At 39.0% G+C, this 18,280-nt stretch overlaps 1 protein-coding gene across 3 annotated transcripts in view; it reads right to left on the bottom strand.

Annotated features, from left to right (window-relative positions):
- Positions 1-18,280, bottom strand: part of LOC101469954 (phosphofurin acidic cluster sorting protein 2) — a 45,808-nt gene that overhangs the window by 27,091 nt on the left and 437 nt on the right. For all 3 annotated transcript variants that reach the window (XM_076891850.1, XM_076891851.1, XM_076891852.1), the window contains exon 2: positions 934-1,021. In XM_076891850.1, coding sequence (XP_076747965.1) covers positions 934-1,021 — 88 coding nt within the window. The remainder of the gene's footprint in view (positions 1-933; positions 1,022-18,280) is intronic.

The following is an 18,280-nucleotide window of genomic DNA, read 5'->3' as shown; positions in this document are numbered from 1 at the left end:
CAATATGACGAGCTAAATAACCAGGGCTGCACATAAGTGGTCCGCAGGTGCGCATTCGCTGTCAAAATAAAAAACACGCACAAGGGTTAGGGTTAAATTTAAAAACTGTACTTTTGAGTTAAAATATATATTTATAATTTTAATAAATGACAAATTAAAAATGCATGAACATTTTTTGGTATCGAAAAAATATCGAACCGTGACACCAAAGTATCGAACCGAACCGAACCGTGAATTTTGTGTATCGTTGCACCCCTAATAAATATATATATATATGTATATATATATATATATATAAATCATACATTTAACTGGAAATAGTAAAAAAAACATGACAGTACAACTTTGTACTTTAATCTCCATGTAAACCCAGGCTTCATCATGTTAAGTGAGGTCTCTGTTGATGCAATTTGGTCTAAAAACCAAACAAACACTTGTTCATATTCATATATTTTAGGGGTCGTTGTTTTGACAGAGAATTAATTTGTTTAAAAAAAACTGTCCAAAACACTCAGCTTTTTTAAACCTGACATTAAAATCACACACAAAGTAACCTCCATACAATATATTGAACGGAAATGTTGAATAACACCGAGATTAGGCGAGGCGTGCATGCACAAGCAATCAATGAAAGATACACAATCCGTCTTAAGGTGCTAATGCTACTGCTTAGCATGGTAATGCCAGTCTGCCATTTAAGGAACCTGAGAGCACGTGACTCACCACAGCTTCCTGTTCACCTAGGGAGGTTTTTTCTTTTTAATCAACCAGCAGGATTACTAGCTTGTCTTCTCAGTGTCTAGGCTTTGCAATTACATTCAACAGCATCAAGTAAAGAGGAAGCAGTGAAGCACAGACTCCAGATGGTGACACACCGCGATCTTACAACTGAGCCTGTTATTCCAATCACACTAGGGAGATTAACCCACCCACCTGTATTTTGACAGCTATAGACAGAGAGTTCAGCTCTTTATCCAGTTCTTTGAGGACGACCAGCTTTTTCAGTGTGAGGGTGCAAAGCCTGTGGAAAAGAAAACAACAGAGGTTGAGAAAAAGACCCGAGTAAAGGCACAAGTACAAGAGCACTTTCATTACTTGATGAGGAATCTCAGTGTTCAAGGCTACTTCTATTCAGCTTTGTGTCCCCTTAGGGAAAAATCTATGGCCTTTTTGTAAACAGATGATACACAAAGGTACTGCTGCTTTACAATTCATACTGTCTGGTTAATGGGCAAATTCCTTCTAAAAGATGGCATAGCACAGATGCTTTGACAAGCCACAAAGTACCATTAGTGAAGCCTGCAAATGCTGTTTGAGCATGATAATACACATTAAAATGCTGAGCAGAGAGGCTTATGGGATTCACTGCCGTGTTTATGATTAAATAAGATGAGGAAAAATTTGTTTTTTTGGGGGGTTTTTTAAGTGGGAGCTGTTAAGCTGTGATCCAGGATGGGTGAAATACAACGAAGCAATCGAACACAGTAACACATAATGTTTAATCAGGAAAAAAAACCCCACACAAACACACACAAAGAAAATGCACACAAACACACACACAAAATTCCTTTCCTCTTTCACGGCTATACAACTATTTCACAATTCTGCTTCCTTTCACCCACACCAGCTCCCCCCCAAGGAAACTTCCCTCTGCAGTGAGATACTCCACAAAAAAGTCAACAACTCTTAGGCCAAGTTTACTAAACTTCCTCCTGACCCACTTTTCCCACCAGCCCTGTTGGATTAAATTGTGATCAGCTTGAGCCAGAGATGCAGACAAGAAAGAAAAACAAATCAATCACTCAATTTTTTTTTTCAAGAGCCACTTTGCTATACTCACTTCATCCAGGCACTTCCTGCTAGACGACTATGATTCACAAAGACTCATACTGTTCAATACAAAGAAAAATGCGGTGTTGCAGATGACAAAAATGGAGTGGTTGTTTATTATTCCATGCAGGAGGATGACGAACACTGTTTGTTTTTTTTGTTTTTGTGTCTTTACTGCTGCTAAAGGCTCAAAGATAGCTTTAACAATTAAAATAACAGTTTAAAATAAGATTTTAAGAACAAATTGTATAATAACACTATAATTTATTATACGGCTTCAAATGAGATAAAGACCAATAAATTCCAAGGGAGGTTTTTCCAAGTGTCCCAAAATATTTATACACATTCAATTATGAATTAAAAAATATATCTGAACAGGTCAGGAACTCAGTGTTCCTGTGATGACTCTCTCTAGGCCCACTTAGTGATGACAGTCCACTTGGCTACATAAAGTACCTCATCTGCCTTGGAATAACAGTTGCAAATCTATTTGAGGTTGGAGTAATTAAATGGTAAATCTTCTAGGTAATGCACGGATTCAGCTTGCCTTCCTGTGAGAATGACTCATCAGTCGGCCATAGCTCTCTGTCAGGACACAAGGAGAGAGAGAGAGACCGAAAGTAGGGCTGATGGTTTAACAACATCTCTATCCCATCACAGCTATCTCTCCTCGCACACACTCATTCTCCAGACTCTGATTCACATGTAATCAAAACAGCTTCAGGCGCTGAAGGGGGTCACCTAGGGTACTGGGAATTTTTTTTATTTTTATTATTATTATTAGAAGTGTTATCACCACTCCTGCCTGCCAGTGTGTTGTGTTGTAAGTGAAACTCATGGCCATCTGTTGTGGCCTGGTGCCAGGCTGGCCCTGTGCTCCTACATAGAGCCAGTTTACTTTGCCACTCAAACTGTGATTTCAGTGACAAACCAGGTGTAGCACAAAAACACTAATCAGTGTGGTAAAATAAGTAGTACACAATGATTCAAGGACATTTTAACTAGTTTCAGAAAAGATTGTGACAGTGTGTGATTTAACAGAAGAGGGGGGGGGGGCTGCTATTTGTGTGTGGTCTCCCTTCCACTTAGTAGACACTGGCACACGCTCAAGATAAAAATAGGGGCTTGCAGGAGCCCTTCACAAGTTGCATTAATCCTCCCTTTTTTTTCTTTCCCAACATTCCCACATTCCCAGAGAGACCCTGGGGTGGAATCATAGCACGCCTGTCTGTGCCAAATGGGACCAAAGCAAAACAGTGTTATCAATCCATAAGGAAAGGCAGGGTGAGTGCAGAATTTATAAAACAGTCTCCAATTCAATAGTTCTGTGAACAGGCAGTGGAAAGGAAAGATAAGTGACATATTTTCTGTTTCCCAGTTGATAAGAGTCCATGAAATTCCTTTCAATTTCAATGCTTGTGCTGGTTCAGCCAATAAACTGCCTGCTAAGCTTTTCTGATTGAGTTATCATTGTGATACACTGAGTTTATTTATGCTAGAATCCTGGTTATAAGGTCTTTACAGGCTGAGTTTGAGAGGGGATTACAGCCTACAAAATGACTGGAAGGTTGAATCGACACCTGCTCAGACAGTTATTTGATAAAAGTTGAATGTTAGGAAAGGATTTATACATTTGTCGTGTATCTACCATAGCAGTGACCTTCACTGGTAGACTAATGAGCCCTGTCACATCACACAAACTGTTCTGAAACAGCTAAAGAAACACAAGAAGAAACTCACGGTTTTGACCTGGCATTCAAACTCTATACATCACATCATTTTTACCTTCAACAGAGAAGAGTGGACTAAGAATGCTAAGTTCAAATAGTGCTATGCGTAAAGACTGTACAAATCCTAGCAGGACGCTTAAGTTCACCAATGACTTCCTTTCAAATGGCACGTCAAAAATGATGTCACAACTGCTGGAGCGTGGTGGCTTTGGTATAATTTTGGCTGCTTCAGCCCGGCTGGTATGTCATCACTCAGCTGCATGAGTAATGCTTCTCCATCTAAGTCCATTAGCGCGCCCAAGTCACTCACTGCACCATTACTAACTGTTAACCTTTTCTGCCTCTAAAGTAGAGCAAGGTCATTAGATTGCATGGCCATTTCCGCCTTTTAGATCAAGCAGACGTTCAGATATCATCAAGGAAATCAAAACTATGGAGGTGGCAAATGTTTCCATTTGTGTTAAGCAAGTAAAACTATCCAGACAAGCAAGGAACTGTTCAGACAAGCAGAGGAAAGATAAAGGATTTGCATGGAAATCTCTGTAGCTGAAATAGCAAACACAACAAACCTTGCCAACTATAAACACAACCTCATTTCTCTGGTAGTTTATTGCCAGTCATCAATTTTTTCTGGTCTAACCATGGAACTAAAACTGTATTACTGCAATGAGAAAAATCAATATAATCAACACTTCTTATGAGACAGATGGACGCTGTGAACTGGCAAAAAAAATGTACCTTATAGATCAAATGTTTCTCTTTGCTGTATTTGGTTTTAGGTTTAACCAATCTTTTCTAATTTTCCTCGGATGCAAAATAAACTGTGAAGTTGCTGTTGTAAAAGACGGTCTGTCTGTAGCTACACTTGAATCCTTTCACTTTTATCTGTGTTGGACAAACAAAACAACTTATCAGGCAGTCCACTCAAACAGTTGTGGCCAAATATTTGGTTCCAGATAAGAGCCCTGTGATTGTGGGTTGTGGAAGGGTTTACATATCATCTTATCTTTTCTCTCTGCTAATAACAAATAAAGGTACAGAAGTAAAAGACACATTTGAAGTTTTAAAAGTTCAGTTTTGTATAAGAATAATCCTTTCAACCTGTCCCAGAATAAGGAAATAACAACAGAATTTGCAGAGTCATAGTCAAGCCAATCCATCTCTACCTCTAAAGACTGAATATTTCGGTTCACCCCTTATCAAAGAGATGTATGAACATCAGAGGAAAATCAATTTTGAGAGGTGGATTAAAAGGTGGACAGCAAAGTAGCAGTCAGTCAAACACATATTCTGCACCGCTAATAATTCTTTTTGTTATCTACTCTCTGCAGCCAGGCTGGCTTTCTTTCACGAGGAGGCCTGACACAGGTTCCTCTGGAGTCAGCTCTTTGAGTTTGACACTTTAGTAAAATTATATGACTGTGTGGAGACTGCTTATGTCACATACACTCTATATTTCACTGACTTCAAAAGGTATTTAAAAAAAAAGAAACTAAAACTCAAGACTGGAACCCCATGGACCTTAGCTTCCCATCACAAGACTGGAAATGGACATGCACCTTATGATTGGTCAGTAATCCGATTCCTCATTTCGATCATTCTTAGAAATCTGCGTAGACTTAATTCATTCCAAAGTCTCCTCTCTTTTTGCAAGAATCTCAGTAAAGTTGTTCAACATTCATTAGCTTAAACTCAAACACAATCTGTTCAACTCGCCGATTTAGAGTGCAAGTCATCAAAGGATAAATGTTACTAAACTTAAGTCATCAGTCAATTAAAGATAAGCTACAGGAATGATTGAGTATGCCATCTTAGAAAGAAAAACTGAATCACTCAAAATAAAAAAAACAAAAACTGGAATTAGTGCATGTCTAATGGAAATCTTGGGGCTGAAAGTATTTATTATTTCCACTGTATGCAGTTCCACTGTTAGGCTGACAACAATCAGCTTACTACAGAAAAATACATCATCACAACATCAGTTAAGTGTATTTCTGGCGTGAACAGGCGTTCATTCTGTCTACATCAACATCTTTGAAAACTGGTTGCCCAACATGTACTGCCCCTTAGGAGTACATGCAGTTACTATCACCAAACTATTCCTGGATATCTGTATTTGCATGTCACAGGTGATAAGAACACTTCTAAATTTCAGAGCCTTTAAAGAGCCAGCAGCTAAAGTAATCAAAATTCCAAGAAAAATAGAAGCCCTATTTTGATAACGGTGCTTGCGCAGGATGACTCTAGCTGGGTTTTCAGCTTCTTCACGTTTTTCCAATGCACATTCGTATCAGTTGAAATGACAAACACCCGTAGCTCTTCAATGCTTTCTAATTTGGACAGTTTTTTTTCCAGTGACCAAAAAAAAGAAGAAGATCTAAACATATACAGGACCATCAAAAGGTTTATTGTGCAAATATGGACATGCTTCTTTACACAAATGAATGTGCAAATGTGCATGGTGCTGAAAGGGAGGCAAACAAAACCTCTGAATTTAACTATATGCTGCCTAAACAAAAACACACTTTTGTAATTCATCCTGTAATCCCTTGGTCAGCATTCTAGTTGATGTTTTGCCAGTTCCATGGCCTCGGATCACTGCACAGCAATTGTCAGTGGCACAAAGCAGAGGGAAGTGGTAGATGGAGGATGAGTGATGTAACAGAGTGCTCAATGAAAAAAACAGTCTATGGTGGATATGTGCTGGGGGGCTTCCAGATAAGGGGGGGGGGAATGCTTTTAGTGGGTTTAACGTATTATTTTACGTATTCTCTGCTGAGATGTAAATGCAGTTGCATTCATTCTAATAAAGCACCGCTGAGCATAATGCAGTGCATGAAATTCTTAAGAAGGCTGCATGTGGTACCAGCTTATACATCCCTGAAGAGAAAAGCTACAGCACTGCGTTCCTCAACAACACTATTATTTTTTCACATCTGGTTGCATAACTTAACCCAAATAAAAGTTACGCTAGTATAAAAGCTACTTCTACTTAATATTTCATTCACTTACAGCAAAAAACAAGGAAAAGTCTATTCATCAGAGGGTTCGCTTATGGAACTCCTGAGTTTGTCTGGGCCACAAACCAATTATGTTCTCTGTCTTTTTAATATTTTATTCATCATCTTTCAATCAAACTGCAACGAAAGTGAAAAGGCACAAAACAAAGCCCTGCATTCGCTGATCTAAACTCCAACACACCCACTTAAAAGTTCTGTTTCACATTTGTTAAAGTTTAGACAAATATGACAAAGCAATAGAGGCTGCAAAGCAGTGGCAAACGTAAGTGTGATACGACATTTGAAAGTTGCTAGAGTATTTTTTAAATACAAATATAAATTATGATTGATGAGGACTAATACATGAGACCAAATATATTAGTTTAAACAAGTTCAAAAAGTAGAATGTGCCATGAGAGCTTAGCCTGCACTTAGGCTTGCATGCAAAAGCTATTTTAGCCCCCAAATATCTAGTTGTTTGTGCCAGATGGCCATATGCTGGTTGGGCTTTAATTCCCTGAATGAAATCTTCTGATGGTCACAGTGACAGAGCAGGAAAAGGCTTTGACCAGACAAAGGGAACAAGAGAAGCAATTAATCTGGTAAAACCTGATTTCTGTAGTATTTGTGTGAGGAAAAACACACATGGCCATAACAATATAAAATTGGAAGCAAACATATCTTTGATAAGACTGTCTCTTCGTAGAGTGGTGTGTATGGTGCCAAAGAGGTTTTAAAGCTGCAGTCATAGACTTTGGGGGACCGTGCTGTCTGTCCATTTTTATACCAGCACATTGTTGAATGTCAAAAGGCCAGAACTGAGTCAGACATTACAGAGATGGCAGCTTATCCCTTAACAGAGGGGTGTACTACAAAGCGAGATTAATGACTTAGTGAGCTATGTCAAGATTAAAGTCAAGAGTTTTCTGTGTCACAAAAGCAGCTCTCTTTACCTGGCTAAGTTATGCAGAACATATATCTTTTTTTATCCACAACATGTTATAAGTGAATTATAGATTTTTTTCCTGCTGGATGGATGGATGGCTGTTAAGCCATCCCTTTCTAAAACCACTGCGAGAAGTGCAAACTGTTTTTGTTGCACTGTCACAGGAATATGCATGTATACAAATGGTGATGCAGACAATGTATTGATCAAATTACACTTGACTCTAATCGGCTGCTAAGTATCTTTTACACCCCTGGAACTACTACTAGAACGTAGAGCACACACCATGAATACTGCCTCATTAACACTAATTTTAATTTGATCTGCCAACCAACTGAAGTGCTTCCCACATCTTTTATTAGGCGCTGCGACAGTAATATATAATATTTAAATGTATCCAGTTTAACGCTTCAGACTTCTAATGTGCAGCTGTCACTGTAGAAATAAAGAACAGCACCAAGAGTCCACTCAGCCATAATATAATTAACTTGAATTTAAATGTTTATTTTACCACCCGGTGTCATAAATCCCAAGATAAACACTTTTCTGCAGAATTAATCTCATCTTATTTATAACAGTGTTGCATTATATTATGTTAAAGATCCTGATAGAATTTTAATCACACGTTTATCATCATCACCATCATCTGCTCAACTGAACATCCCTGATTGGAGCTTGGTGCACTCACAGGGATCGTTTTTTATGTAAGAAGACTCATATAATCTGTGAAACTCCTTTTTTGTGAGTGTGCAAAGGCCCTAAGCAGAAAGCCTGGCTAAACAGAAAAGTTGACAACTGTTATCTCCAACTGAGAATTTAGGCTTTGTCAAGCCAGCTAACACAAAGTAATTCTGGCTGTCTTGACCTTCAGAGTATACCCCTCTGAGGTTACTTCACTAAGTCAGAATCCTTACAATGCAATCAAATGCTCAAATCTTTTCAATATCAAATACTTGAGCTTGCAGAGAACAAGTCAACTCCTGTTGTGATTAAATCCACTGCCCAGTTTTTATGGTAGTAAAACATATAACAGCCATAAGTCTGAAAACTAAAACAACTCAATCTTTCTATGAACTGTTCATTAATGTATTTCGTAAACTGTTAACATAACATGAAGCCAACGTTCAACTCTGAAGCAAGGTCCGCTCAGTTGTGATGCATACTCCACTATAGGAAGTGCTGATAGCATTGCAACTGTTGATTCACAGGCACTGAGTCTATATGCACGATTTAAGGAATTTGCAAGAAATTCGCTAAAGGACACAAATCAACTTTTCTGCATTTAATTTTATAAATAAAAATAGCAAACCTAAACTTATCAGTAACATCAGCTGACTATGTTTATCAAGCTCCAAGTGAAACATCAAAGACTTGTCGAACAGGGTGCTGTCTTTGGTTTCTCTCTTCTCCGGCTGCATGCTCCGTTTATTTCAATAAATCATATTTTGACAAACTATGGCTAAGTGCACAACTTCCTTGGATTTTTGGAGGAACACGGCCACTGGGAAAACCCCAAGAGACAGGAAATACGTCTTTAAAAAAATCTTACACAGATTCAAACCACAAACAGTGTACAGGTTATAATTAATACTGTGCAAAATAGAAATATTGCCATTTAGGAAGCATTCATATTCAATACATAGTTTAAGTCACTGCTGAATTGAACATTTACTTTCTAAAGCCAGTTGATGCATGACTTTCCATTGGTTTCATCAGTCAGGTATGAAAGCACCCTGGCAGATGTGATTAAAAAAAACAAAGGTAGGGGAGGGATTGGTCATAACACTCTGTAATTAGGTCTTTATGAAGTTCTTGGTCATGAGGCTATCCTGAGCAGTGGTACAATATGACTGCGGGATTAATTTTAGGTAATTTTACAAGTGAGTGGTACACTGCAGCTCAGTGCTAGATTTTATTTCAGTTTGGTGAGTTAGGCCTTCAGTTCTTTACCTCAAATACTCAGATGAAAAAAGATTTATGTCTGAGAAGTGTAAATCAGAGGTTTAAGCAGTATGTGCTTGTTGTGAGGACGTTCTGGTAAACTCCTCTGAAAATAATGGGTAGCAAGTTTATATTCCTGGCTGATATAAATATGGGTTAAAGGGAAAACCATCGTTAGAGGCAAGTCAAAAAATGCAAAGCTTGCTGTTAAGTGACAACAGGAAATGCATGCTTACATCTAACCTGGCCCTATATTTTACCACGCAGTAAACCAACTGAGAAAGCACTTTTCCCAGTTGTACTGGAAATCTACCAAATTACCAAACTGGTCCTTAACTGGGTTAACACAACCCAGTAACATGATTTGTGAGTCAGCAAGTAAGAATCCTTGAAACAAAAGCTTTCAGTTGCAGACACTCCCACTGGGATCTTTCAGGCTACTTTCTTATTCAACTCTCCAGCCTCTTTAATACTAATTAAAAATACAACTCCATGTTGCAGTCACACCTCAGTGATCTGACAGTAATTTTCAGGAGCTCAGTAAATAGTTGTCATCCTTTGTTGTGTTTCTGCAGTGGTAAACAGCTCTTTTGTCTCTGCCCTGAACACATATTGGTGAGGTCAGCAACCCGATGTTTGTAGAGGAAATGCAAGACATGACAAGACCAAACATGGCATGACTACAGGCAATATCAGATCCAAAGATACCAGATCATCATCATCACAAAAGAATATAACAAGGAAGATAGTATCTTGCTAGCATGCAGATGATACTGATGATAGATTATTTTAATAAAAGTGTTTATAAGTTCCTGTCTGCTGTATTCAGTAGCTTCCATGTGACTCTTCATTCACTACTCCAATAGATACGGGTGAATGGTAACTGCCACTGACAATGTTGTGGCTAAATTTTAAAATCCTATTAAAGGTGAATAGTATTCCTGCTAGAAATATTCTTTTGCAAGTGTTCTATTGGTTTGATCAAAAGCTTAGTAGCGAAGCCTTCTTCCACTCTTTCTGTCCAGCCTAGTGATCAGGAAAATTCAAGTTTTTGATTTTTTAAAGAAGAAACAAAATATTGAAAAAACTCAATGGAGGATTTAAATTAAAAAAAAGAAGGCAGGGCTAACATTAGGTCAGTTTCCTCTAAATCTGGGACTGTTATTTGTTGGCAGAGATAGTTTGATAATTTTAAAACACAATATTACTGGATATCATTTTATTCATTATATAAGTATCACTTTCTGATGCTAGAGTGGATCAGTGAATGTACACAAGGCTCCATAAGGTTTCTGTACCCCTCCAATTTGTCATGACTGCTACTATACTAACAAGGACACCAAGTGAGCATGTGCCCTCAAAGGCAAATAGAAAGTAGTATAAGGATGACAATGGATTCCTCGTGACTAAAGCAGTCCATGTGCACATCCACAAAGAAGTATAATGCAAATCTTATTGTATCGTCATACATACTAAGAAATGTTTGGAATGGCATTAAACAGCATGAATATATTAAAATGTACACAGCCTGTAGGAGACTGGATTTATAGCATGCTGAGCTTATATAAGCCTTTTTAAAAAAACAACAATGATTCATCTTTAAAAGCCATGATGAATGGGCTGCATTGTGAAAAGATGAAAGTGCAATGAAAGGGCTGGCAAGGGAAAGCCAGCCAGACCGCTGCGTTGACCCCGAGAGCTTTGACACATCCATTGCTCCACGTCAGAATAGACCCCAGCTGAGTTTTCATGATATTGTACAGTAAATCTGAAGTCCTTAGTCCTGTTTAATGCAGTCTGACAATCTACCACCTTTAATATGAATATGAATAAGCAGAATCAATTTTCAAAGCTGTAAAACCTAGCCAGCAAAGATGTACATGGCTGCTCCTATCTCCAATGTAAGGACACGGCATTGAAACTGAGTGAACTTGATGATATCTTTCAGTTACATTTAAGCATTGCTGACATTTCATCTAAAGGATCAGTGCAGCTTTCCTATACATATTTAATACTGACATATGGTGCCTCTGCTGAGCATCAGACAGGATTAGGTCTGCCCTTTAATTCTTGCATCCACCACACCGAATCTGTCTGCTCTCATTAATGATCTGGGAATTTAGAAACACCCTCAGCTTCCTAAGAAAAGAAACAAGAAGAAATCGACTTTATTCAGGTTCTACAGATGATTCGCGTCTGTATTGAGCTCTATGGTAACTGAACCAGATATGGCAGTATGATAAATCAAGTGTAGAAAATATTGCCTGACGAAGCAAGGTTTGCCTGTTGTCATTGCTAATGATGCTAGAAGGACTTCAGCTGACAAAAACACCCTTCCAAACCTGCACTGACTCGTACCATTTTCTGCAAAGTAGACAAGACTTTCAAGAAAGAAAAATGATCAGGACACTGAACTGGGAATTGTGCAAACAACTATACAACGGTCAGCATCAGCAAATAGTTCACTTTCCCCCCTAAAGTGATTAAAAACCTGACACAACCCCACCCCCCATTTTATACATCCAAATGACTAATGGACTAACTGTATCCGTGCTCCAGCTTCTTCAGAGATTCTGCACACAGATCATGTTTTTCCTTTTTATCAGTTCAGCAGTAATTTTAACACCAGTGATAGCAAGGTGAGTAAAAATAGAGAGGTGAGGCCAATTAGGCTGACGCTGTTTGCTGCCAAGTAACAAGCACAGTCATTTTTCCATTACCACAGATAAGCATGTGAACGCAGTATGAAAAATGCCCATTTTTATATCGTGAATCGTTAATTAATGCAGTTTGTGAGATGAAGATGGGAGATGTTGGATCTATGTTAACGATCCATCTTTTTAACATTAATCTTAGACTATGTAATACAAAATTCTCATGTGCAATGCTTTGCGGCACCTAGATTTAAAACAGTAACATCCAATTTTTTGTCCTTAACCAAGTAAGTGTTCATATTTAATTTAATTTCACCTCAGTGCAGATCTAACTTAATTCTTTGTTAAAATAAAGCTGCTTGAATTTAATGCACAGAAAAAGAGAAGGTGGCACAACTGCAGTGTGGGTCAACTGATCAAAGGCGCATGGACAGAAACTGGAATCCAGACAGTTCAGACTCCTTAATCTGTGATTAGACAAGCAAGCAAGCAGGGCATCCAACTCCATGTTATCGGAGATTTCTCACTCCAGGGACTGTTATGTCCTCATCCAGACAGAAAAGGCAAAGATGCTGATTCTTTTCTGGGGCTGTTAGCCAAAACAAGGGAAAAAAATCTTCTATTTATGAGACTCAGTAAGATGAAAGAAATGTTCTTTGAGTATGGCTGACAGTTAAGGTAAAGTGATTTGACGAAGGATAAATATAACTGCACTGCCAGTCTGTGTTTGTTTACAAGAGAAGACTCTGCTAGAAATGTAGTACAGGATTTCAGACTGCCATGATGACAAATCTTCATGTTTTAAAACGGTCTGTCATGTTTTCTCATTCATCAACATCATAAATGTTTTGTGTCTGAAATAATGGTGTCTGTGTTGCTGCTGGCATATACAGCTCAGGAAATGCCTCACTGGGAGAGGTGGGAAATAAACAGTGCAAGAACAAGAGAGAAAATATGAGTTGAGAGACGCTGTCCCCAGTGTGCTTATTTTGACAGGATCCTCCCTGTATCAGAGGACACTTTCCTCGCCTCGCTTGCTGGCTCAGGAAGCTGGATCTCTTCACTAGCAGAGACCCCAGTATCCGCCCACAGAAGAATCTGGCCTCGCTCCCATACTGAGGTCCACGCAGGGGGAAACAAACCTTTCTTCCCTTTGTGAGACATTCAACATGAGCATTCAGTGCATGCCTGATCACCATAAAGCTCAGGGCCAATTCAGCAAAACTTTTCAATAGAGTGGACAATCCACAGCTCAAATCCTGGCTCCGTTCCAGAGAGCAGGTTGTTAGTCAACAACGGAAGGGAGAAGGGTACTGAAACCAGACTGAAGGAGGCTGATTTCAGTTGCACCAGCAGCTCTCTAGTTGCCAGGAATGTGGAATGTTTCCCAAGGAAATTCCTCCTCCTCCAGGAAAGCAGGGAAGGAAACCAAGAGAATTTTGACACATATCAAGCAGTGGGAGTAAGCACGAAAAAGAGGGGCGTGAAGGTGCTGATTGGTCTTCTGTCAGCAAAGTGTGTGAACAGCATGGACAGCATGGAGCCAAGTTGAAATCTTATTTGAAGACATGATAAAACAAAAGGGAACTAGTTTAACTATTAATGTGACTAAAATATGAAACATGTCTTAAAAGAAAGCCACATTATGGATTCTTATTTCTCTAACAAGAAAAATAAAAACGTCACGATCCAGTTACATTTGCAATATTGTTACTTTCAGTATCTGCTTTAAAAATGGAGCTGTCATCCCTCTAAATGCACCTTTGTTCTGAGTTGTTTATATTTTGCATGGGCATCTTGCCAAGTATCATGCCATGAAGTCAAATGTTGCTTCTGTAACAGAGCATTAACAACATGCTCTTTGGGGATGATTCCTCAGCCTAAAAGCTTGCTTCATTTACATCATTCAAAATACCATATCAAATATGAACATTTAGCATCAGGTGTCAAACAACGATTGTAAACATGGTGCAAACAGATGTGGCGACTGTGTCACAATCCTGAAGGGCACTGGAGGCGGCTGATGTATATGATTCCAAAAGGAAGCAGAGGATTAAGCAGACAGTGTGCGTGCAGCATGAGATTACTAGCTCCTCTTTTCCTGTTATGAAATCAGATTACAGCAGCTCCCCTGCTAAGAGAAACAATACCCATGCCTTGAGATGAAACACTTATTGAGGAGGTGAAAGGGTGAATTTAGATCATATTATCTGACAGTCAGGCGTTCTTTACTTGTACCCAGATTTAATGGTCTCAGCAAAGGGTTAATCACTGAATTTACAGAAAACTCGAAAATAAATCTAAGAGATTAAGGCCATGGATGATACTAGAAACTGCACGCTAACAGTTATGCATGAGGGATATTTTTACATATCCCTTATGCATCACAGCATAAAGGCATAAGGGATAAGTAAAAAATGTCTTGCTGATGGCTTCATCTCTGCTGACCCAGAACAAATATGACACAATAACGTTGCTCTACTTGAGCCCGGGTTTGTTTTCGTTTATCATCTATATCTGCCATACACAACACAAATCTGTTTGATACACTACAGATTGAGGCAGAAGATACAAACATCTGACCAGAGTCTGCAAAGTACACTCAATTACTATCAAGATAAGGCTCTGCCGCTCATGAGAGAGTAAAGCCATCTTGGGACTCACATGAATCACACAGACAGAAAGAAGGACGCACTACTCGGCAGAGATAAACATCAGATGGGAAGAGGAAGACGTTTTTTCGTAGCTTGCGAGCTAACTGAGATGTATTCACTTCTCTGAGTCCAGAGAAATGTAATAGAGGGATCTTTATACACAGAGGATTTAAAAAAGAAAATCAAGGGCACGCCAACATTTTCAGATCTACAAAACATTTTCCATTTAGCAACCCAAAGAGGATGATGTTTACTCTGAAAGCAGACAAATTGTCAGCTTGAAAGTAAGTTAGTTATAGCTTCATAATGCACCTAAAGCTTTGGACACAATGGAGGTTGGAGAGCTTTTATGGACACATTAGCACGCTGCTTGTTCGTGTGTAGAGATGATGTTGCAACAGATTTGAGCTAGGTGCCACTTTTCAAATAATGTCTGGGCTTGGTTTAGTCTCAGGTAGTATATTTTCAGCTCTTTTAGGGTTTTATCAGTGCAGATGTTTATGAAAAAGTCCTCTATTTTGAACTTGGCAAGAAGCCAATGCTCTCATCCTGCTGAAAATTCTTTATCAAAATAAGATAAACACAGGACCATATTTTGACCGTCGCATTAGTGCCATTCCTGCAAATACCACATCATTACCTCAACAAATTCTTGCCTGTAGACAGCTCAGCTGGATTTTTGAACAGGCCACTAAACTTCTTTAGTTCTGCTGTGTAACCGCAGCTACACCTGTCTCTTTATTATTCTCGTATGCTTAAATAAAGGGGAAAGGATTGGTAAAAATAAAACCACTCTACCAAAACTGTTAGGGTCAAAACAGCTAAGAAAGCACATCATCCACCATGCAGAGCACTGACTAAATTATTTTTAAATCTACTCTAGTACAAAAATACCCCAGTTTTTTTAAAAGCTTAGTTTTACATGCATAACTTTATATTCAGCACAATTTCCCAAAATATCAATGAGACACTTAAATGTGTCCAGTAAGCAGGTTACATGAAGATGAATAATGTGGGTATTATGTCCCTCAGCTGTCTTTGGTAAATCTGCAACATCAGCAAAGCAGTTGTCTATTCTTTTAAGAGGGGAAAACAGGTGAGACTTCTGCACTTCCCCCCTCCACTGCAATAATAATAAAAACAAGAAAAACAAGGGGAAAAATTATCAGCTTATAAGAAATAACCTGCAATATGAACAGCACGCTGTATTTCACTGGAGGGTGGCAGACTGGCAGGCATGGCAATGCTGGAATCAAAACAATGCTTCTCTAACTATTCCAACAAGCCTGTTAAGGATGGAGCTGTCACAACACTACGTCCAACAGGTAGGAGCCAGAATACTGTATGGTGCACTGCAATAAAACTCTATTTGCATTTGGATATACCCAGAATTTAACAAGCGCAAGATTCTAAAATATGAATTTTGTTTCATCCAGCTCCACAGTTAGAAACCATAAATCTGTGCTAATATAATAGCATATAAAAGCTAACAACATGTTTTCCATTCTGACAAAAACATCCTTTCCTGAGCATGGCTTTCAATGGAGCTGAAGGGCTTAGGATTATTTACCATGTTGTAATTATTAGAAAACAACAGCTGTGCGTGATGTTTTGGAGTACCACAATAAAAAACACTCAGCTGGTAACAGCCCCGTGGCCTCATCTGAAACCGTGCCACTTAGCTGGACACCCACATTTGCTAAAGGCCAGTTGAAGAGCAAACAGCTGCACACAACATGGCCCAGCCCCTGAAAGAATGCCAAGGCAGAATCCCCAAAACAAGCCTTGGGTTGGGCTTCATACAGGACTTTTCACACTAGCTTACACTAGCAGAATAGCCTGTGAGCACTATACCTCAAAGCCACCGCATATAACAATAATTACAATAAGGCTTTTCAGGCTGAATAAATAATTGTGTCATGAATTAATATGCCTAATAAGTTCTTCTCCATACATATCAGATCTAACAAAGTATCCCATTCATCAACAAGAAAGCTGTGGGTCGAGTAACAGTGTACCTTCACTGTAAAACTCATTAATAATTCATTGTGATCCTCACCCATATTCATCTCGGATACAGTGCCTTGTACATCATCCACTTCAGAGAACAGTGTAATGACAGACGTAGGAAATCAATGTACATAGTATGGCATGTTGTATGAATGCACAACATGCTGTTTTCTGCAATCCAGTCTTAAAACTTAACAGATACAACTATCCAAAATAATCTCATGCATTAGTCACTGTGCAGCATTTGCTGTGGCCTGTCCAGGAACTAAATAAATAGTGAAATCACATTTTCAGAAACAGGACTACAATGAAAAAGGGCAGGGAGCTGTATAATCTAAAAGCAGTGCTGTCACTTCAAAGACGATTCATTCTCATTCAAGCTGGCTTTAAATCGTTTGAACCATCACAGCCAAACAGAACAATATTCAACATTCACACAGGGATCTGAAAGATCAGGAATTTTCCCACATGCAATGATTCCGTTCGTACATACATGCTCATGCAGGCACTATAGAGACACAGGCACATATACACACATACGGCACATTGACTGTAGAGGAAACCCTCCCCTCCAAGCCCACTTCTATCCCAATGAGTGGAACAGATCTAGGTCAAAGCTGATTAATGTGCCCACAGCTCCCGAGAGGTTTCTGGTCAGGTGGCACCAATGCCTGCTCACTGCTGAAGAATACTAACGCAAAGTGTCGCAGAAGATAACTGATAACGCAACAGGAAAACAATAACATTAAACAATCAAAAGTATTTAATTTCTTGTCATATCCGCTGTTTCGTCATTACTGTGAGTCGCTTTGTTTGTGATTGTTTATTGCTGTCTATAACGGGGTAGTCGACTCCGATCTATAGAGACGTAATCACAACACAACCCACAGCATAAGAACTTAAAAATTCTGGGAATTTCAAATCGCCAGGCAGCTGCAAAACTGCTCGTTTGGTCAGGCAGCTCATGACACATAGGGCTGCAAAAGGATAAAAAGGATGTCTGTTGCTTATGAGACGAACGGCATCCATGCCACTGTATTTATAGATAGTTATGCCGCTATTGGGTGGCAAGCATTCCTTATACCTAATCAACTACAGGCCTATCCGGACATTTATTATGTGCAAAGCTTCATCACCATAAAAAGAACATAAAGGAAACCTAGTAGAATCCGTCTAACAGATGAACTGGTTAGCTGAACTTTTGTTAGCCAGTTATAACGGTCGAAATACATTAAAAACACCGAGTGTTAATAAATTATTACAGGCTTGTTAATTCGTCTAAGCTATTAAGATACAAATGGAAATTTTAACATTGGTACTTTTGGCGCACTGCACCTTAACGTGGCAAAACAAATGTGCATTTAGCACAAAACATTATAGTAACTTCAAAACATTTGCTAGGTAGCTTTAGCATTAGCCACCTTGCTAGTTAGCTTGACAGTTAGCTCCCCAACAGTGTTTTGGAAATGTGAGGCAACTCGTCCGTCCTGCCTAACGTTCCACTCAGCGAGGGCGT

This window comes from Maylandia zebra, linkage group LG13, assembly GCF_041146795.1.
Source record: "Maylandia zebra isolate NMK-2024a linkage group LG13, Mzebra_GT3a, whole genome shotgun sequence".
In the NCBI taxonomy this organism is placed as follows: domain Eukaryota; kingdom Metazoa; phylum Chordata; class Actinopteri; order Cichliformes; family Cichlidae; genus Maylandia; species Maylandia zebra.
This window is presented reverse-complemented; position numbering and strand designations above follow the sequence as displayed.